This window comes from Protopterus annectens, chromosome 13.part0, assembly GCF_019279795.1.
Source record: "Protopterus annectens isolate FY-2018-M chromosome 13.part0, PAN1.0, whole genome shotgun sequence".
Lineage (NCBI taxonomy): Eukaryota > Metazoa > Chordata > Ceratodontiformes > Protopteridae > Protopterus > Protopterus annectens.
The window spans coordinates 30,267,769-30,291,502 of NC_056747.1; the positions used below are offsets into that span (position 1 = coordinate 30,267,769).

At 40.4% G+C, this 23,734-nt stretch overlaps 1 protein-coding gene across 2 annotated transcripts in view; it reads left to right on the plus strand.

Annotated features, from left to right (window-relative positions):
* Positions 1-23,734, plus strand: part of STAP2 (signal transducing adaptor family member 2) — a 1,003,160-nt gene that overhangs the window by 69,291 nt on the left and 910,135 nt on the right. For both annotated transcript variants that reach the window (XM_044090598.1, XM_044090599.1), the window contains exon 2: positions 16,441-16,512. In XM_044090598.1, the coding sequence (XP_043946533.1) occupies positions 16,441-16,512 (72 nt within the window). The remainder of the gene's footprint in view (positions 1-16,440; positions 16,513-23,734) is intronic.

The window sequence follows — 23,734 nt, forward strand, 5'->3', positions numbered from 1 at the left end:
CATGTTCGGTGGTCATGCAACTATTCTCCATTTGCATGTTTTCCGTGAAGTTAGCAACCTCTGTTTTTAGGAGCCCAGAGTTAGCTTTGGAGAAGTTTTTCATGGTGGTTACCTTTGTGGGTGGTGGGGGAGTGGGAGGGATGTGGATTTCCAAGGTGATTAGTTTGTGGTTGGATCTAACCAGGGAGAAGTTGACTGTTGGTGTAGAGCAACGGTCGCCCATGTTAGTAATGACCAGGTCAAGGATGTTGCTACCTCTTGTGGGGGTAAGAACGAGCTGGTCCAGAGCACTGGAATTAATGAATTTCAGAAAGCATTGGGCAAGTGTATTAGTACATGAGTAGTTTTCTCAGTTAATGGAGGGGTAGTTGGTCACCCAGTATGAGTGTGAGGTTGGACCCTAATATTCTCCAGGGTGCTTAGGAACATGGAGTGCGAGTCTTGGGACATGGTTGGGAACCTATAGCAGGCTACAACCTGAATTGCGTCTTACCCAATTTTACCTGCACCTGAAGTATCTCAGATGCATTATGTTGGGCTACCAGTCTGGAGGTGTGCGCATCCTTTATGAATATGGAAACACCACTGCCTTTGGAGCTTCGGTCCAAGTTCTGGGGGTGAAAGGTGTGGAATGCGTTATAGCCTGGTAGTGCAGGGGTGCTTTCTGCTGCCTTGAACCAGGTCTCTGTTACAGCACAAATGTCTATGTTCTCCATTTTAAGGAGTGCATTTTCAGATTTAGATTTCTAGCATTGAGCAGCATGGCTCTCCGATTGCATTTGTTTATAGGTGTTATGGTGGTAATTTGGTCTTTGGAACACCACCTAAAAAAGGCACTATACGGGTGGCAAGAGCCTTGGCCAGTATCCGGAAGCCCAGGGGTGACAGATGCAGGCCATCTCTGGCAAAGCATCGAGGTCTGTCAATCATGTCATCCCAGGCAGACAGATACTGGATCCCCCTTTGATTTCAACAGTTGGCTAAGTTTCTAGTGGGACTGCATGTGTACAAATGATTGTATAGGACTTTAGTGTAAGATTTGGTGTAGTTACCACTTCCAGTTGGGGATGTGGCTTGAAATGGATTTATACTTCCCCCTAGGAGGGTATAGTTTACTTTGATGAAGATTTTTAGTCTGACTTCGTCCTTTTTGAGTTCTGCTGATAGTGCCAGTTCAAAGGCAACTGATTTGTGGTCAGATTTAACTAATGAAGGTCCAACAGTTGCGGTGTTGCATCTGTTTGTCATATTAGTGAGGACCAGATCTAGTATGTTTGTTCCACTTGTAGGGGTTTGGACAATTTGTTCTAGGGCATTTGAGTTAAAGTTAAGGAACTTTTGCGCTAGTGAGTTAAGGCTAGAGTAGGTTTTCCAGTTGATAGTGGGATAATTGAAATCCATTATATATAGCCAGCACTCCTCACACTATGGTGAACGGATGTATAAATAACACAGTTCCTTACTAAACAAACATACCTTTATTCCACCACAACAGTATACTCGTTTTGGCTTAGTCTTTATCGGTGCTTCAATACCAACAAATAGTTTTACAAGACTTAAATACACACCCCTTACAAATGATTGGTCTCTTACAAGTTCTCATTACGTCCAGGAGGAGACAAAGCTCCCCAGGCTAATAATCCAAACTTTCTCTTAATTATTTAACATAGTGTGCCAGCCTCCTTTATTATCTCTGTTTAACACAATCCTTATTAACAATAACAAAATGAAATCTTGCAGTTTTATGCTGTAACGTATGTTTGTATAAAGCATCCGTTCCTCTGGCACATCTAATGTTACTAAGATGTTCCGAAATTCTGAGTTTCAATGAGCAACATGAGCAATTTGTCCAACATGAAATACTGAACAACTGCATGTGGCCAGAGATATGACCCAATCTGTATCACAATTCCCAAAAATATTAATTTGATACACCTTTGATGTGTTAGAAGATGAAAAGCACATTGATAGTTTACATGAATGAACAGATATCCTGTGATGATCAAACTGTTTTATCTATGTATTACTTGTTTTCATCTGAAACTATTATTGATGTCAGGCTGGTATGTATACATATAGTTTTTCAAAATGTCATTTATAAAATGTTATGAAATTATATATCATTATCTGAAAATAAACATCCTTTGAGCAAAAAAAAAAAAACCTAAGCTGATTATTAAGATGATCAGGGACACACCTGCCTGGGACACATACTCATAGGGTAAGATGATCAGGGACACACCTGCCTGGGACACATACTCATAGGGTAAGATGATCAGGGACACACCTGCCTGGGACACATACTCATAGGGTAAGATGATCAGGGACACACCTGCCTGGGACACATACTCATAGGGTAAGATGATCAGGGACACACCTGCCTGGGACATGTACTCATAGGGCTTTGTCATGTTTCAGTTCATATAGTTCTGTGAGGTACGTCTCAAGTCATTCAGTCCAACAGGAGCTGTGACAGTCGTAATGGTTACTTGTTGCCAAGAGACCTGTGTGCACGCATAATCTGATGAATCCTGGCACTGGACAGACAGCTGACTTTGACTTTCTCCTTATCTAATTTGGTGAGTGGGACATGTGTGTTTCACTATGGAGTCTCCAATGACAAGAAAATTTGGTTTTTAAGTGTTATGCCTTAAGGGCTTGCTAGGTGAGACACTTGTGTTGCTATGTATCTTGGGTGCTGTGGGAACTTTGTTAGTTGCAGCAGTCTTTTGTTTTGGAGGTCACTGGTGTTTCAGTAAGTTAACTGAGAGAACCTCCACATATGCTGATTTATGTGTTGGATGCACACTGTGTGTATGAGTAGTGGTCAGTGAGTTGACAGGCTCTTCACTGTTACTGTTTTGAGTGTAAAAGAGCTGGGATTCAAGATTTGTGGTGTAAATATATCTCTTGCACTCTGTACTAGAGTGAGTTATTAGTAAAGGGTTGTCAGTGTACATGAGGCAGTTGCTACACTGCCTCAGGAGACCCAAGTCAACAAGGCTGGCAAGAGAAACAAGGGCAGTTCAGCAGTCCATAATGCTAGGTTTGAAGAACTGTTATCACAAAGGGGGTACTTTCAGAACTGATCTAGGAGGTGCTCTGTAGATAGCTATATCTGATGGGATTTTTGGCTGGTGGTTTAATAGGTCATAACTTGCTAGCAGTACTTCTGAGATCAGAGATGCACAAAAGATGAAGACTAGACTAATGTACTACAGCTATAGCTAAGGGAAAAAGTGTTGAAATTCTGTCCATCTATGGAGCACAACTGTGTGGCAATGAGCGGTGCTGCGTGACATGCTTACAAACAAAAACCCGCCCACAGAAATTATGCCGTTGCCTTGACCACACATAGTCTTAGTCTGTCCTACTGTATAACCTGTTGCATCCCCTAACTTTCTTTCTCTGTTAGTAACTTCTGCTTAACCAGAAAGGCTCATCCAGACTCTGCTACACTTTGCTGTGAAGGAAAGGTTAGTTTGCTGTTATTTTTTGTTTTACTGTATTGCCTTTCTATATTTTGAATACTGTAGTTTGTTTTCTTTAGTTTGTGTTTTGCTTGCATTCTGTTTTAACAGCATATTAAAACTTCAAAAGAGACCACAGCTCTCTCTGTTCTGAGTCGGGCAGAATTTTTTCCCGCCCTCCCACCCATTTAAGTTGTCTTGTTAAATACCACTGTCTTTCTAGTTGCCTGCCTCTTATGTTAATCTGACCATATATCTCATTTCTCTCTACTTTCACTGGCTTATGTGAGTAATCACAAAATCATCATTTTTGAAATCCCACCCCTTCAATTATTTAAATTTATTGGCCATCCTACAGTATTTCATAGTACCAAAATACAAAAGTGACCACCCCTTTCAATCCATCTTGCTGTTTTAAAAATAGTAATTCTCCACTAAACCTTAACTTTTTAAACAGGTAAAACTCAAGTTACCTACTTTCACATCTAACTTCTCTAGTGCACACTGCAGAGTGCATTGTTTTCAATCTTACCTTTAAGCATCCCTGTGACTAGCACTTTCTCTAATACCTGCTGGAAAAGACTAGGAAGCCTTAAACTCATACAAACACTGAACTCTCCTTGTTAACAAGGAGAAATTAATAGTAGGCACTAAACAGCCTATAATTGCAAAGTACCTTGCTAAGGAAACCGCTCCTATACTTTACAAAGAAAAAAAAAAAGCCCCAAACCAAGCATGTCCAAGGGTCAGCTTCCGGTGATTTCTCCTGTCCACCTGGTGAATCTGGGCATACTGGGGCAATGCAGCAATTGCCTCATGTACACAGACAACCTTCTCCTCCTACCACCCAACACTACAACCTGTGAGAGATGCACTTACATAGCCAAAATGGAAGCAAAGCTCTCTCCACCCAAGATTGTGCTAAACAGTCAAGAGGAGAAGGTTAACACCCACACTACATCTCAAGCAACACGTAGCCCTTCTAAACCCGCACCACCAACACCCACATATAGCAACACTAAATCCACATATGCAGAGGCCCTTAACTGTAACCTGCCCAAGCAACAAAGACCTCTGAAGCTGAAACGCAAACAAACACCAATCACAACCAATGTAGAACATAGTTCACAACACCAATGTGCCACCCAGCAACAGCCCCTAAGGCAAGACAATGTACCTAACACTTTAGTCATAGGTGACTCTATAGTCCGGCACACTGATGTCCCTCTCACCAGGTTGAATAAGGAGAAAATTACAGTCAGCTGCCTGTCGGGTGCCAGGATCCGCCACATAACGCATGCACTCAAGTCACTCCACAACAAGTACAAATATGACTCTGTCATTGTCCATGTTGGAGTGAATGACTTGAGACGTACCTCCCTGGAATACATGAAAAGAGACATGGAAGAGCTCTCGGATCATGTGGCCCAGGCAGGTATGACCCTAGCCCTGAGTAGCATCCTGCCTTCGCCCAGAATGATACCACAATATAAGGATAAAATGATTGACTTCAACAATTGGCTAAGCTTATGGTGTCATTCAAAGGGGATCCAGTATCTGTCTGCCTGGGATGACATGATTGACAGACCACGATGCTTTGCCAGAGATGGTCTGCACCTGTCACCCTGGGATTCAGGTTACTGGCTAAGGCTCTTGCCACCCCTATAGTGCCTTTTTAGGCAAACTTCAAAGGACAAAACCACCACCGTAACAGGTACAAGCATGCAAAATCTGAAGGTAATGCTACTCAATGCTAGAAGTCTAAACCTCAAAATGCACTCTCTCGAGGCACTCCTAAAAATGGAGAACATCGATATCTGTGCAGTAACTGAGACCTGGTTCAAGGCTCCAGAGAGCACCCCTGCAATACCAGGCTACAACTCTTACCACACTTTTCGCCACCAAACCAGGACCGAAACACTAAAGGTGGAGGAGTGTCAATATTTACCAAGGATATTCACACCACCAGGCTAGTTGGCCAACACAATGTGTCTGAAATTCTCCAAGTGCAACTAACACTAGGTAAGACTGCAATCCAAATTGTAGCTTGCTACAGATCCCCACCATACCCCAAGATTCTCACTACACCTTTCTAAACATACTGGAAAATATTAAGATAGAACCAAACACCCTAATACTGGGTGATTTTAACTACCCTGCCATTAACTGGGAAAACTACTCGTGTCCCAACACCTTTGCGCAACGGTTCTTGGAATTCATAAATTCCAATGCCCTGGATCAACTAATCCGTAGTCCCACCAGGGGCTCCAATATCCTAGACCTGGTAATTACCAACATGGGAAATCAATGCTCCATACCTATGGTCACCCCTTCGTTAGTCAGGTCTGACCATAAGCTAATCACCCTTAACATCCACATCCCACCCCCCAGTAAAGAAACCACCATAAAAAACTTCTCCAAAGCCAACTTCATGCTACTCAAGTCAGAAGTGACAAACTTCATAACACCCATGCAGACGGGAACTGAAAGTTCAACTGCTGAATCCTACACTAAGGCACTGTACGAGCACATCCACTCATGCATGAATCATGCCATCCCAAATAGAACCAAAATGCTCTCATCTAAAAAAAGGAAGCCAATCTGGTGGTCCCCTGCCATAAACAAACTTTACAACAAAAGGAAGAAACTTTTGCAGAAAAGAGGAAAATCCCAGGATGCAAAAAACTCCCTTACTAGCCCCAGTAAGAAACTGAGATGCCTCACAAAATCCTCCAAAGCTAGTTACGAAAATAAAATTGCCAAAGATTCCAAAGACAACCACAAAGCATTCTATAACTATGTCAAGAATCTAAATGGCAATGCTCAGGTCTGCTCTGAGCTAAAACAGAATGGCATTAAATATACTGATCCAAAGGATATTGCCAATATCCTGGCAGATCGATTCAGTGCCAAATTCACCCCCCTCTCGCCCCCTAAATGGCCCATCTCAATACCAGGAGATTGCCAAATTCCAGTAATAACGGCCACACAGGTACAAAACGCACTCTCTAAAGCCAAGAATACAGCATCCATGGGACCAGATGACATCCCGGGCTGTGTACTACATGAACTACAATATGAACTGGCATCTCACCTAAGTGTCATATTTAATCATAGCCTCACCTCAGGTTTCGTGCCCACTGAGTGGCGCAGAGCTACAGTTATCCCAATCCACAAGGGGGGATCCACCTTGGATCCCGGAAACTACCGTCCCATCAGTCTGACAAGCCTTATCTGCAAGGCCATGGAGCGTATTATCATGGAACTTATAAACAAAGACATTGGCAACCTTCAAACACTGGACCCCACCCAGTTTGGGTTTGTGAAGGGCCGATCTTGTCTCCTGAACCTGATTGACTTCTTTGAATCAGTCTCCAGAGCCATGGACAAGGGTAAGGTGGTCCACACAGCCTAACTAGATCTTGCCAAGGCCTTTGACACCATCCCCCACTCTGGAATCATAGATAAACCTACTAAGTTGGGCATTAATCCCTATGTCACCCAATGGGTTGCTAAATGGCTTACTGATAGAACCCACACTGTAAAAGTAGCCAACTCCAAATCCAGCTCCAGACAAGTGACAAGTGGAGTACCTCAGGGTTCAGTCCTGGGGCCGCTCTTGTTTGGCATCTACTTCTCTGAAGTACAGGTCAACACTAAGGGACTCTGGCTAACAAAGTTTGCAGATGACTGCAAACTGGGATCCATTATTGAATCTCCAAATGATGTGGATACTCTACAAAAGGGCCTTACAGAAACAGATGCATGGTGCCAGAGCCATGGGCTCAAGCTCAATGCCAAGAAATGTATTGTTATCCCCTTTGGGAAAAAACATGTATCCATGAATTACCATATAGGTGGCAGTACACTAAACACAGAAAGTGTGATAAGAGACTTGGGGACACAGGTGGACAGTGGTCTCACCTTCGATAACCACATCGCCACAACAGTCAGGAAATCCTTCTATGTGGCACACCTCATCACAAAGGGCTTTTCATCCAGAAAGAAGGAGGTCATTGTCCCACTGTACTCAGCCCTCATTAGACCCATTATAGAATACAACGCCCCATTTGGTATGCACCTCTCAAGACATCTGCAACAACTGGAAAGGCCTCAGAAATACCTCACTAAAAGAATCACAGGCCTAAAGCAGATGCCCTACGCTGACCGCCTTAAACTCCAGCTATACTCTGTCACATATAGTCTACTCAGAGGCGATCTCTGCTTAACATACAAGGCCATGTCAAACCCAGAGCTGTTGGACATGCTACACTTAAAGAAATCCCAATCCCTCAGAGCTACACGCTCCAGGGATCTAAACCTTGTCATCACAATAAACAAAACATGCTGGAGGGATAGGTTCCTGACCCAGAGACTCCCCAGACTCTGGAATAGATTGCCCATACATGTCAAGCAGAGTGCCTCTTTGGACCTCTTCAAGAGGAACCTTGACAATTGGATGGGAGAAAGGAAATTCACCCCAGGGATCACGTCAGTCGCCCTGCTAGACAGGGGTTCAGGAAAGTAAATAATGTGGGAAGAAATAGCCAGGGAATTGTTATGGCTAGGCTTGTATAGGCGCTAGGGCTGATGGCCTAGTACCAACCTATGAACCTAGCCTCCTAAACCCTCAGCTCTCTACTACTATAGCTCCCTCTTTTCTCTCCCCCCTCCCATTCTCCACACTATCCTCCCCCATTTTCTATCAATGTCTGTACATTTTCCTTCTTTTGAGCAACCATTTTCTTTTGTTTTTACTCTTATATGTAGTAAATTTAGGCCACTGCTATCAGTGCAATCCTTAATGTTCATAATTTTTTCTTTTGTTTTTCTCTTTATAATTAATTTTGTATTTGCATCTTTATTTTAATAGTTTTTGTCTTGTATGTTTATCTTTGCTTATGTTTGCTGGGGCTCTTTCCCCTTGGGTCTTCAATTATAACACTTACAAAACAATGCAGATAGCTCCCTAGTTTTAGGCTTCCTGTCTTCTTGCTGCATTGAAACCATCTCTTTTATTATGTGGTTATAAAACCAATTTAACTTCAACTGTTTTCTTTAAGTTTTGCAAGTTTACCTTTTATGCTTCAGTTTCCACTTTTAAAAATATATACATTTACACAGCTACAATTGTGTATATACATTTCTGTTCTCTTCCAGTAGGATCCACTGTGGCTACATCTTTAAGCTCAGTACTGTACAAACCCTGTTCAACACGCACTTCTGTACCAGCAGTTATTAAACTGTATATTAATACACGTAATATACAGTTCTAATACAAGCATCTAATACATTTGTAAGACAAGCATATGAATCATTTTGATATTCACAAATGACATATGATTATTTATAAAATTCCAGATAGCTAGGCTGACAATATTTCCTTTTGTGACAGTTCTCATTCAGAAGCGTTACTGCACATTCTCACTAGTTGTAACATCTGCAAGGTGGCTAATTCCTTAATTAGTTTGGTGCATGTTTGCTTTGCAGCTTACAGACCCAAAATTGGAAACTAAATCCACCTGCTAAAGTAAATCTAATATAGCATTTAATCATGCCTGCAATTTTAAGTCACAAGATAATTGCATTTAATTATGCTGGCTGGCCTCTATTTTTAGGCATGCTCCTTTCATGGCCTAGCCAGATAGGAGGGTGTCTCATTTATTTTATTTGACATTTAATTGCTAGAAAAGTCCGACTGGTAGGCACGCATTTGTGGTGGAAGCCTGGGGAGAAGAAAGCTACCAAGTATTGCAAAATACTTAAGGACAATAATGTTAGTCTTTAAAAACAACTACGATTTAAATAATGATACCAAATTAGACAATGTGAAAACATTGCTTAAGAATAGATACAAGTTATGTGATAATAATTTAATAGTTAGAGAAATTTTAGCCAGTTTATAGAGAAATTAAAGGTAAGTTAGTATAATACAAACAGGAATTGCAATACAAAGTGAGAAAGGCAGGCTTATGGTATGTTTAGAGAGAAAGCCGAGAGAGAGAAATTGATAAGCAAGGGAGTGAAGAAGGGGGAGTAAAGACATGTAAGACATGAATGGGTGTTTGTCTGGTTTACTATTAAAACAGCAAACATCAGAACATAAACCGTTCAAAAATGTAGTAGGTTGGAATATCGGACACTAATTCAGGCGAAGTCGAATTCGACTTCTGAAGTCCAACATCCCCTTTGCAGCAGTATGTATGGACCAGAACCGTACTGCACAGCGCTGATAGTCATGTTTTTGCAGGGGCCTCCATGTGAGGGGTGCACCTCACCACACCCCCTGTCACTGATATATTCCAACTCCAAGACTGCACTACAGTGCAGAAAAGGGTAAATCTCCCGATCCGCACTGACCCATGATCTCAATAAGAAACCTCTCCCACATATGCATCACCTTCCATACTACATATTACGCTGATGGTGTAAAGGTCGACTGCATAGTAAGAATGCCATGCTACAGTTGGTCTTCCAGAGTCGACATTTCAATCTTCTAAAAGTGTCTCTACATTCTGAATGCCGCACTTCTCATTTTCACACAAGGCATGCTCGACATACTAATAGCAAACCTATTTGTCCATATTTAGGAATATAGTTTATCCTGGTATTGAGCAAGACCAGAGCCATCTTTTGGCTAGGAAGTCTTTTAGAATGATATGAAGGATGGGATGGAGGGTATTGACCTGATGGATGGAGATAAGGAGGTCTAGGCCTTAGCTTTGTGGTACGAATACAGACAATGCTTAGATTTGATAGGTTTATGGACAGACAGGAGTTTTTGGTCATTGGATCATAATGACTGACTGGGAACATAAAAATTGTGTAGATTATTATCTAGTGTTGAACAAGCAGATGGATTCTGGATAATTTTATAGGTGGTAAGATGCTGTATATATACAAGTTGATGGGGTAGTTCTAGTCAATTTAGGGTTTTTAGTGCTATACAGTGATGGGTTCTGAAATGGGTATTTGCTGCAAATTTAGCAACTTTGTTATGGCGTTAGTCAAGATTTGATGTTTGTACTGTCTGAATGTTAGTTAAGAGTGGGAGTGCCATAGAAAGGTGTGGAGGTGGGGGAGATAAGTAGCAATAACTGTAGCTTTAGTTGCATCAGTGAGAAAGTTTTGGGCTTTATAAAACATCCCTTGGTTTTGATTAGGTCTTCTTATGTAATTTTGTATATGAAGGTTGAATTTAAGATTATCATCCACTATTACCACTATTACCTCTAATAATTTGCCATGAGACGTGACTTCAATGGTTATATTATTAAGAGAAATGACTTTAACGTTTGTATTTTCAAGGGATAGGGATTTAGGGAGAACAAGTAATAATCTGGGGGTTTAAGGGGTGAGCATGAGTTTCAGTTGCTGTTAAAGCTTCCGGAATAATGTTTTAGAGGTTCATGTTGACAGATGTGCAAATGAGTGTGGAGTCATCTGCGTACTGTATTACAGAGGTCTGTTGTGTGGACGTGTGGAATGTGTTGGTGAGCATGTTACAGAAAGGGACCAAGGATAGGGCCTTGTGGTATACCAGAGGTGACTGGAAGTTATGAAGAGAACGTGGAGTGCCATTTTACTGACTGACACCTATTGCAAAGGTAGCTGTTGAACTATAGAAGAGTGGGCTGAGTGAGACCTAATGAGGATGTTTGCTGTGATACATTGTGTTCATAGGTTCATAGGTTCATAGGTTCATACTAGGCTATCTGCCCTAGGGCATTTATAAGCCTAGCCAGAGTATGTTTGGCTTTCGCCACCCATTTTAAATTAATTTTGCTATGCCCTTTTTCGAGGTTAGTATACTGTGCCTCTGTCTAACAGTGACACAGAAGTGATACCCGGGGTAAACCTACGATCTCCCATCCACTCATCAAGATTCCTCTTGAAAAGAGTCAATGAGGGACTCTGCCTAACCTGGACTGGGATTTTATTCCAGAGTGAAGGGAGCCTCTGGGTTATGAATCTGTCCCTCCAGCATGTCCTATTTATTTCAGTGCTGAGGTTCAAGTCTCTCGAGCATGTAGCTCGATGGGATTTGGATTTTTGAGGTGCAGCATGTCCCTTAATTCCGGGTTGGACATGGCCTTATACGTCAGGCACAGGTCACCTCTGAGCAGGCGGTATGCCGCTGAGTAGAGCTGGAGTTTCTTTAACCGGGCAGCATATGGCATCTGTTTGAGCCCTTTGATCCTCTTGGTGAGGTACTTTTGGGGTCTTTCCAGTTGCTGCAGGTGTTTGGTAAGGTACATCCCAAAAGGGCATTGTACTCAATTATGGGCCTGATGAGGGATGAGTAAAGAGGCAGGATGACCTCCCCTAATCTAGATGTGAATCCCTTCATGATTAGGTGGGCTATATAAAATGTTTTTCTAACCACTTTGGCCACGTGGTTGTCAAATGAGAGATTGCTATCAACTTGGGTCCCCAGGTCCCTAATTACTTCTTCTGTACTTAATGGATTACCACTTATGTGGTAATTTGTGGCACTTTGTTTTTGCCAAAGGGGATGACTATACACTTTTTGGCATTTAGCTTGAGGCCATGGCTCTGGCACCAGTTGTCTGTTTCTATGAGGCCCTTTTGGAGGATGCTTGTGTCGGCTGGAGAGTCGATTATGGCGCCCAGTTTGCAGTCATCTGTGAACTTGGTCAGCCACAGTCCTTCCGTGTTGGCCTGTACCTCCAAGAAATATATACCAAACAAGAGAGGTCCCAGGACTGAGCCTTGTGGGACGCCACTTGTAACTGGTTTGGAGTTTGACATGGCTCCAGCAATTCTAACCATGTGGGTTCTATCCTTGAGCCAGTTTGCAACCCATCTAGTGACATAGGGGTTTATATTTAAGCTGGTGAGCTTATCTATAATGCCCGAGTGGGGTATTGTATCAAAGGCTTTTGTGAGGTCCAGATAGGCTGTGTGGACCACCTTCCCTTCACAATGGCCTTGGTGACTGTTTCAAAGAAGTCAACCAGGTTTAAGAGGCAGGATCTGCCCTTAACAAAGCCAAACTGGGTAGGATCCAGTGTCTGTAGGTCCCCAATATCTTTATTTATGAGGTCCATGATGATCCTTTCCATAGCTTTACAGACCAAGCTAGTCAGGCTTATGGAGCGATAGTTTCCAGGGTCCGTTGAGGCACCACCTTTGTGGAGAGGGACCACTGTTGCTGTATGCCACTCTTTGGGTACATATCCTGTAGTAAGGCTGAGATTGAACAGTAGATTTATGTTTGGGTTTAGCTCTTCTTGGAGTTCATGTAGGACGCAGCCTGGGACACCGTCTGGTCCCATTGATGCTGTGTTTTTTGCTTTGGAGAGGGCGGCTCCCACCTGAGCATCTGAGATGTCAGGGGCAGCACTCTGCTGGGATAGATATTTGCCCTTTGGTGGGGAGGGAGAATTTTGCGCTGAACCTGTCAGCTAGGATGTTGGTAATGTCTGTGGGATCAGTGTATTTTTTGTCATTTTGGACTAATTCTGAGCATATCTGGGAATTCCCACCCAGGTTCCTAACATAATTAAAGAAAGCCTTGTGATTATCCTTAGTGTCCTGTGCAATTTTTCTCTCGAAGCTGGCCTTTGACGATTTTATGAGTGCCCTTAGTTTTTGCTAATACTGATCAGAGATGCCTTCCTTTTGGGATTTTGCTCTATCATGTAGTAGCTTCCTCCTTCTATTGTATAGTTTGTTTATGGCTGGGGTCCACCAGACAGGTCGTCTGCCTTTGGAGGATTGGGTCTTGGTTTTATTTGGGATTGCATGATCCATGCAGTCCTGAAGGTGTTCATAGAATGCATTTATAAAGGATTCTGCGGTCTGGCCAGTATTTTCCACAGGCCCGGGGGCTTTGAAGGATTCCACCTCGGTTTTGAGGAGTGTGAAATTTGCTTTAGAGAAGTTTTTCACTGTGGTTTTCTGGGCAGGGAGTGGGGTCGGGATGTGAATATCCAGTGAGATCAGTTTATGGTCTGATCTTACCAGTGAGGGATACACTTCTGGTCTGGAGCATAGAGTCCCCATGTTGGTGATGATCAGGTCCAGTATGTTTTCCCATCTTGTGGGAGTGGTAACAAGTTGTTCCATAGCATTTGAGTTTATGAATTCTAGGAACCTTTGGGCAAGGGTGTTGGAGCTAGAGTAATACTCCCAATCTATGTTTGGGTAGTTGAAGTCGCCCAATATAATGGTGTTCGGAGAGACCTTCATATTTTCCAGTGTTCTCAGGAAGGCCGAGTGGGGTTCCTGGGTTTGGGAGGGTGGTCTGTAGCAGGCTATAAACTGGAAGGCAGTTTTACCCACTGTTAGTTGCACATGGATGGTCTCTGATGCTTCGTGCTTTGCCACCAACCTGGAGGTGTGGGTATCTTTGATGAATATCGATACTCCCCCTCCTTTGTGGTTCGGTCCAAGTTTTGGGGCCGAAAAGCATGGTATGAGGTATAACCTGGTAGTGCTGGGGTGCTCTCGGGACCCCTGAACCAGGTTTCTGTTACTGCACAGATATCGATGTTCTCCATGCTAAGGAGAGTTTCGAGCGTGCATCTTGAGGTTTAGACTTCTAGCGTTGAGTAGCATTACTCTTAGTTTCTTATCCCTTGTGATACCTATGGAGGTGGGTTTGTCTTTTGAGCCTTGCCTAAAAAAGGCACTATGGGGTAGCAAGAGCCTTTGCCAATATCCGAAAGCCCAGGGGTGGCAGGTGCAAGCCGTCCCTAGCAAAGCATCGTGGCTTGTCGTGCATATCATCCCAAGCTGATAGGCATTGGATCCCCTTTGAATGACACCAATACTTAAGCCAATTGTTGAAATTGATCATCTTGTCTTCATACTGTGGCATCATTCTTGGTGAGGGTAAGATGCTACTCAAGGTCAGGGTCATACCAGCCTGGGCTACATGCTCAGAGAGCTCCTCTATGTCTCTTTTCATGTAGTCCAGGGAGGTACGTCTCAGGTCATTCACACCAGCATGGACAATGACTGAGTCATATTTGTACTTGCCTTGGAGTGACCTGAGTGCTTATGTTATGTGGCGGATCCTAGCGCCAGACAGGCTGCTCACCGTGACCTTCTCCTTGTTCAGCCTGGTGAGCGGGACGTCAGTGTGCCTGACGATAGTCACCTATTACAAGTGTATCAGGTGTGTTGTTTAGCCTTAAGGGCTGTGACTGTTCGGCACACTGGCTTTGTGAGATATGTGTTGCACGTGTTTTTTTTTGGGGTAGCGGTTGCTTGGGTGTCTGCTTTGGAGGTCTCTGCTGCTTAGGCAGATCTTTATTTAGAGCCTCCGAGTATGTTTTTGTGTGATTATGTGTTTGGTTTGCTGTCGTGGTAGGTCTATGTGAGACTGGAATTGTAGTGAGTGTGGTTTCCTTCTCCTCCTGACTGGTTTTGCCAGTACTGAGTTGCAGGCTTTAGACAAGTCTAGAAATAGAGGAAACTAGTTTGCTGTTATCTCTGGTTTTATTGACAGCATCAGTATGGGTTAGAAGTGCTGTGTTAGTACTATGAGAAGGATGGAAGCCATGTTGTGTGGGGGATGCAAGTTCCTCCTGCAGCAGATAGTTTAGCAATTGTTTTTTTAATACATTTTTCAAGTATTTTGGAGATGGGGAGTAAGATTGTTATAGGTATAAAGTAAATGATGTTTGTTGAATTTCCTCCTTTGTGCAGAGGACAATGTGTGACTTTTTGCAGAGAGATAGAAGGAACATGGATTCCTGGAATGAGCTATTTATAAGGACTGAGACAGAACAGATAATGCTATTGGCCACTATTGTTTGTATTTGAATAGTTTTATAAAGGATGTGGGCACAGGTCTGAAGGTGAAAGTGGATATGATGATACATGGCTGCTGGACAGGGTTAGGATTAAATGCTGGGGAATACTTGGTTAGGTATGGTATACTATCTGTGGAGTAAAAGTTGAGTTATACTGCAGCTTCGAGGAGGGGTTAGGGTTGAAATTATGGCTGAGATGCACAATGTATTTAATGGCTGTCCAGAATTTTTTAGGGTTGTGTTTACTATTACTCTGAAAGATATAGTATAGTTTGTCTTCATTAATTTGCATTTTAGTATGATGTGCATTTAACTCATTTATCCTTTTTATCTGGCTTCCATATATGACAAACCTATCTTTTTTTATACAACTATTCCAGTGTAGCATTTTCAAAACCTGGATTTAAAATCTAGCTGATATTTATACGTTTTACAACACCCTTTCCTGGTAAAGGAAATTCTCATTGCCATAAATAGCCCAGGAATGTATGGGTGGCTGCTCTGATACTACTATAACTAGTGGAGCTCAGACAGCTTTGTACCTGACGGGATATGTATATTATCCATAGTTATCACTATGTATAAACGCAGTTTTCAGAATGAAAGGCATGACCGTAGTATGTTCTGGGTAGCAAGAGTGCCATTACAGAGGGCAGCCCTTAATGCCTCTGAGTAATGTCACAGTCTCAATCCACCTGCTGTACTTCCCTTCGTACAGTTGTCATTTAAAGCTGTTATATTTACTCAGAATACTCTTTTAAACTGTCAAAATTAAAAAAAAATAAATAAAAAGAAACAATTTATCTACCCTGGTCCCCAATTATAAATAGGCACTTACCCCAGGGAAATTACAAAGGGGCATTTCATATGGATTGGTAATCTATTTCTGGAGTTTATAAGTGTTGGTAACCCAGAATTGAATTAATTCTGAGACGACACATTAAGTTAAGGGTTATAATGTGTGCACTTTGTATGTAAACTATGTTATGCTATTGCATTTCTTTCACCTGTATTTTGTTAACATGATTTGGACTTGCATTTGTACTACCTGACAGCTCTTTTGTAGAGGAAATGTCAAGGAAATATCCACTAGAAATGCAGTATGTTAGTAGTCATGAGTTTACTAATACAGTTTCAAATCAGTTAATTACTAATCTCAATTAATTGTGGTTTCTTACTTCTAGGACTTCATAAAGTACTGGGCTGCCCTCCGAGGAAACACTATCTTCTTCCATAGCAATGGCAGAAGCATTGAAGTAAGTAATATTAACTGAAGTAGCTTACACATTGACCCTCTTGTTTTAAACAAATTAAATGCCCGCCAAAAGTTAATTGGTCAGTAAAACTGAAAATTGCTGGATCCATTTTTTAATGAAAATAAAAACAATTTTCAAATGGAGAATTTAGATATTTGAATGTTTCAGACTCACAAGCCTGTGTTGCATTACTTTTTTACAGTTTAAGTCGTGCTATCATCACAGTCATACAGAAATGTAAAACTGTTCTCAGAGCTAGCTCATGAGGGAAAATGATCAGGGCCCGTGTTAGCATTTTGGGGGCCATCAGCAAAATGTCAAATTAGGGACCCCTTAGGCACTCCTAGTCTATGTATCACCCTGTCACTGCACCCTCCTAAGCAACCTTTTAGTTCATGCTGCAAACTTTTAGGAGTAGTACGCACAGACTGACCTGTAACTAAAATGCTCTTACAGTACAACAGGCCCATTTACCACACTCACAGAGGGACATTCACAGCTATTGGCATTTTGTTGCAACAATGATGCATTACAGCAATTCTATGTGCAGGTCTAGACTTGGACGAAATGGTGTTCTAGTCCTACTGTTTCAGTCCCCCCCCCCCCCCCCCCACACACACACACACACACACACACACACACACACACACACACACACACACACACACACACCATGCAATCCTCCCCTCCGTTTCCCCCATCTTGGGCTCCTTATACCATGAACATTACTTTTTCCCTCCTTTCTCACATTTTGCTTTACTCTCCAGCCTTTTCAAGAAGTCATGCACATCTATATGCTCTGAAGTGCATTTTAAAGTCGTTTTTTTTTTCTTTTTACATAGCCTTTTCATCCAATGATGGTTTGAAAAGAAATTAAGATTAAGGAAAGAAATTCAGTGCGGCTGTTCAGCTTTAGTTTTTCTTGCATTGTTTCAACACACCTTTCCTAATCAAGCCAGCACAGTAATAATTTAGAAAATGACTCATAAGCCAGGGCCCAAGAAGCCATATGGTTAGAGATGTTCTGGGGTATATTTTAGAGCATTTTCACAACCTTTTAATCCAATGGTGTCCTAAACAAAAAACATGAGTAAGGAAAGAATTTCAGTCTCTTTATTTCTTTCTTTCATGGAAGACATAGGTTGTGCCCAAGGCTTCCATCTGAGAATATCTGAAAAGTATCTGCGAATACTGCCTGCCTCCCTAACCCTCCCCCCAAAAAAAGACAGTCAGTGGCTATGTATCTCTCTAGTATTGCCTGAGATGAAAGCAGAAGTATTTCAAGTGATTGCTGACAATTCATATACATAGCTTGCCTCCTCACTCCTCATCTCTAACTATCAAAGACAGCTACTTGTATAAGTGCCTGATGTAAAACTGAAAAACAGTGATCACAGTCATTTATTCTACCTTGTTGCTCTTGGACAGTATGCTGCTCCTACATAAGCTATAGTAACCTTTTTTGTACACCTCTTAGGTCTGTGAAAAAAAGTAAAAGAAACAATGACCACATTGTCCTCAGCCCAAATGCAACCTATATATAACCTCTATGATCTGGCTGTGATGTGATTTAGAGTAGTAATAATCACATAACCACATAACCTACAGCAGCTTTCTGTACACCCAAATCTGAGCAAGGCTGGTTTTAGAATGGGTGCAGATGAGAGCAGAGACCATTATCAGCTTTATCCTAACAGGCTCATATCACAGCCCTGTTCAGTTTAAAGAGTGTGATTAGAAAATTAATACATTTTTTCTCCTTTTTCCCCAATAAACAACAGCTTTTGTGGGGCCCCCACACAGTCAAGGATGATTAAGGGAGGCCCTTGTAACAATTTATACAGTCTGGTGAGTGTGGCCCTCAGACTCCTTGAAGAGCAAAGTGTCCAAATGTTCTGTGATGTATCTTATGCATTACTTCTGAAATAAAATTACTTATTAACTACAGAATAATGAATGTGTCCTGGCATTATTGGGTGTATACCCAGATAACAATCAGTGATACTTTACATACACACACACACACACACACACACACACACACACACACACACACACACACACACACACACACACACACACACACACACACACACACACACACGCCATAGCAATACTAGTTTTGTACCTATTTCAGCAAATAACAATACATTGTGCAATGCTGGTACTGCCACACCAGAGTGATGTTGTTTGCAGTCACCAAACAGCATCAGGGGTAAGTCGTTTTTATTTACTTCATTGAGGAGTAATGCATACCTGTCACTGTCTGATTTCACAGACCTTCCTTGATTTTGCTCCATCCTTCGTAAAAAGTTTGATTTGCTGCTAAGTCATTCAAGATTAGACAGTTAGTACATGCAGACATCAGAGTTTTTTACTTATTGTCCAAAAATGCATGCTGATGCAAAATGTGTTGTTGTATTCTTTTCCTAAGTGAAAGACAGCAATATTTAAAACATGTTCCTGATTTTCAGTCTTTATTCTGCTATTACTTTTGGTAATGTACTGTATTCTTCAGCAAAAAGTTGACAGTTTTAGTACCTAGTGTTCTACCAGTATTCATAAAACTCCCTGAAAGAAGAAGAAAAAAAAACATCCTTAAAGATGGGAAGCATCAGCTCTTCTTAAAACCCAAGGTTTACCATCAGATTAGTCTTGCTGTGCTGTTTATCTTTCTACCGCTTACCTTGCTTATGTTCATTATCACCTTTATCCTAACAATGTCATCACAGTCCTGCAGTTAAAGGGCACAGTCAGGAAATTAATATATTTTTCCCTCATTTTCCCAAAACAGCAGCAGCTTTTTTGAGGTCCCACACAGTCTGCAATTACCTAAAGCTGGCTATATTGTCGGTTTTAGTATAGAGAATGTCCACCAGTAGGGTTTAACTAAGCCAGGGGCACTATGTCAGTGGTAACATATGTGATGGAATTGTGAAGCCTGTTACTTGATGAACACTGTTACTATAACCATAAATATCTTTGAATTTTTAAGGTGATATAAAAAGAGTTATTACCCACCTGGTTTATTAAGTATTCAAAACTGGTGTACTAGCTTTTGCTAGTTTTTAGAGGTATGTTACAAAATAACTAGATAGGAACTTGCTGTGGTTGGGGGCTCCCAGTGACCGCAGGGTTCATTGGTGCCTAAAGCCAGCTATGAAAATGATATATACTGTCAGCTTTTAGTAGGTTTTATGGTGCAGAACCTTAATCCAGTCCAGAAAGGTATGCAATACCCAATGATAATGGAGTTTGCCAATTACACACAGAAAAATAAAGGGTAATTGCTCACTACACAGGTGTGGCACTTTTCTCAAGGTAGATTTTGCCAGATGTTGCTTCTTCAGAAAAAAGTGGAAAACATGATCATTGGTGGAAAAGAAAACCACAGTAAGTGTTTTATCGCAATCATCACTGACAGATGCATTATTAATGCTACTTTACCCATGAATGGCTCTTGCAAGTACTTAAAACCAGACTGCAGTGCTCTAACCACTCCCCTTCTACCCTTTGACCCAATCTCTGGATGGATCTTCCTTCAAATGTTAAAGACCTCTCTAACTACTTCTCCTTTGGGGCACAACTTAGATCATTTCACAACACAAGCTGCTTGTAAATGCTCTGCTTCAGATCACATAACTAATCTCCGACATATACTATCTGTCATTTTCACTATAGCATCTCCTCTCAAACTCTTAACATATCGCTACTGTAGCGATATTATACATAGTGGTTTCTGTTGACTATCATTCTTAAATCATTTTTATATTGAATATTAGCTGTACAGTCTTTTTAGTATGCTCTTTTATTCTACAATTTTTTTTTTATTTTTTCCACATGATGTGTGTTCACATTCTGGGCTGAGACTGAAATTGGTCCACTGGGGCCAGTGCTGTTACCCCAGTATACAACTTGTATGGATAAATAAATGGTTTAGTTTTAACACGAGACCAAAGATGAAAGGATAAACTGCTGTAAATTAACAGCTCTGGTGATTGTACAGTGATTGCATAAATAAATAAATAAATAAATAAATAGTGTAGTACCATGAGACCAAAGACAAAGGAATAAACTGCTGTAATTAACAGCTCTGGTGATTATACAGTGATTATATAAATAAATAAATGGTTTAGTTTTACCATGAGACCAAAGATAAAGCGATAAACTGCTGTAACAGCTCTGGTGATTATACAGTGATTGTATAAATAAATAAATGGTGTAGTTTTACTGCAAGACCAAAGACAAAGGGATAAACCGCTGTAACTAACAGCTCTAGTGATTTATACAGTGATTTTATAAATAAATAAATAAATAGTGTAGTTGTACCGTGAGAGCAAAGACAAAGGGATAAACTGCTGTAACTAACATCTCTGGTGATTATACAGTGATTGTATAAATAAATAAATACATAGTGTAGTTGTACCGTAAGACCAAAGACAAAGGGATAAACTGCTGTAACTTACAGCTCTGGTGATTATACAGTGATTGTATAAATAAATAAATAAATAGTGTAGTTGTACCGTAAGACCAAAGACAAAGGGATAAACTGCTGTAACTTAACAGCTCTGGTGATTATACAGTGATTGTATAAATAAATAAATAAATAGTGTAGTTGTACCGTAAGACCAAAGACAAAGGGATAAACTGCTGTAACTTACAGCTCTGGTGATTATACAGTGATTGTATAAATAAATAAATGGTGTAGTTTTACTGTGAGACCAAAGACAAAGAGATAAACCACTGTAACAAGTCTGGTGATTATACAGTGGATTTGTTCAGAGTTGCATTTCTTACCTTTTTTTAAATGAGTCTGTTCTACATATAGACTTCTTTTAGACATTCTCTTGCACTAACAAGACCTTAAGCTTATCGACTGTGGTCTAATCAAATATCTGGAATCCAGTACCAATGTACTACTCCTGCATATGTTCTGCTACAACGGGGGTTGCATAGTCTCAGTAAAGAGGTGCAGTTTGTTTTCTGATTTGGATGGTAGAAAAGTGACATGTATGTGTGTTTTTTAATACATTTTCATCCCAAAGTGGCAGACTTGAACAATAGTAGTTGAGGCTACTTTAAAGATCAGCAATAAAGGCAAAAAGAAAGAAATAATTTTCTGCTATTCTTTTGAGCTTTCAACTGTACTTGTAAGGGTGACAAATTCATTTTCAACTTTTGCTTTGTCTTGGCTGATCTCAGCCTTTATTTTTGTATTAATTGCAGTTTATCATCATTACAAAGACTACATCTAGGCCATTTGCAGGGCTGTTTTTATAATGGTGTATACATCACATCGACCATACTCTGGTGGGATATTAAAGTCCTGAGGAGATGGCACCTGGAAAATTTACTTTAGGGGAGCATTTGCCTCCCATTTAAATATGGCTATATATGTGTGTTTAATATACATAGCATCAAATATCTGGAATCCAGTACCATGTACAGTGTGAATGCTTCCAGCTCTAAAACAGCAGTCAAACAACATTTTCTACTTAGACATGTGAATGTTAGTTTAGCTGTGCCATCATTTTACTGAAATGATGTTTGACACCCTAGTGTTGACTCATCAGTGCCTTTCATTTCCGAGCGTAGGCATGCATGGTACCATGTACAAATAAGGACTGACTGTGGTCTAATCAGCTGTCCACAATCTACAATATAGCACAATGATGTAAAGGTAGTTTAGTACCTTGCTGCATAATATAGCTATATGGTTTATTACTACAGATACTTTAAGGTCTTAACTGCTTGTTATTAAATGTCATAAAATACTTTTATGACATTTTTAATCATTGCTATATGTTAGAGTTCTTAGTTATGCCATTCTTATAACATCTTTCTTTTTCTTTAATTTTGGAGCTTTTCCCCCCTAGGACTTCGCAACTTTACAAAGTATGCTCAGTTAACAAACACAGTATATAGTACCCATTTATTTGATTACTCATTCTTAATCCTACTCACAACTGAAGTTTTTTTTTTTTTTTTTTTTTTTTTTTAGAATGTGTCGCCCAACATTGATGAAGGATACTGGTGACATTTTAAGGACAAACACATGCTTAGCTAATACCACTTAGTTCATGCTAGAAACATGTATTACAAAAATGTTTTAAGATACTTATATTTTTGTGGCTCGGTTTAAAAAAATGTACTTGCATTTACTATACTAGGATTCTGAATGTATAGAATTTGTCCCTGTAGTTTGCAGGTTTATTTAATGTAACTGTTTAGTAGTAACTCATGTTCTTGTTGTTATAGTATACATCCTATATAATCTGTTCTGATATCACATCTCCGGTACAAAACGTGAGTGCCTCACTGAAAAGAGAATATTTACTTGTTAACTCTGCCTTGTCTTCAAACTTCCACAAACTTTGTCTGAACTTTCATCATTTGTATTCTTTTACAGGTAGATGTATTATAATGATGTGGTTCTTTTCAGCCACAAGCATTTACACACGCAAAATTAAGTAACCAGACAATGATATCATGTGTATAATTTATTGGGCAGGTTTGTGAGATGCTGGTTTTCTTTCTTTGCTTCATTTATTTCTAGCTAGTGATGAAGAAATATGGCTTTATCTTCAAACTCTTAGCATTTCTTGTGTGTCTGTGGCTAATGGATTGATGTCTTTTCCTTTGGATCAGACTGGAAATATTTAACTTTTGTTCCTTAAGTTGGAACAGCAAGAACATTAACCTTTTTGATAATTTTATTGCTTCTGTTTTGCACTTGAACCATGATTGCCAACTAATACAATTCAGTAGATTGGGTTTATGTACTGGAATGATTCTGTGGCTAAGTAACAATAATAATAATATGAATAATAAATAATAATGCCCTTTACTTTTGATTGTGAGCTTCTTATGCCCATGGGTGGTTTTATTTAGTGAAGGCATCACTGTTGTTTGTTTATTCTAGTTTTTAAATTCAGTAACTGACTTGACTACCACTGTCATGTAATAGTAATTGATTTTCTTGAAAAGTTAATATGAAAATGTTAGAACATTCTATAAAGTTTTAAATGTGTTAATTTGTATCATAGAAATTAAGGAATATGATAAAAACTTACAAACGTACAAAAGGATCTGCTTTATGCTATATAAAACATTCAAAAAAGAGGCAAAGTATGTGATAAGGCCAAATCTCTTAATAAAATGTCAAACAATATTGAATCATAAAACTGCAATTGCCTTAACAAAATATCTCCAAAATTGACTC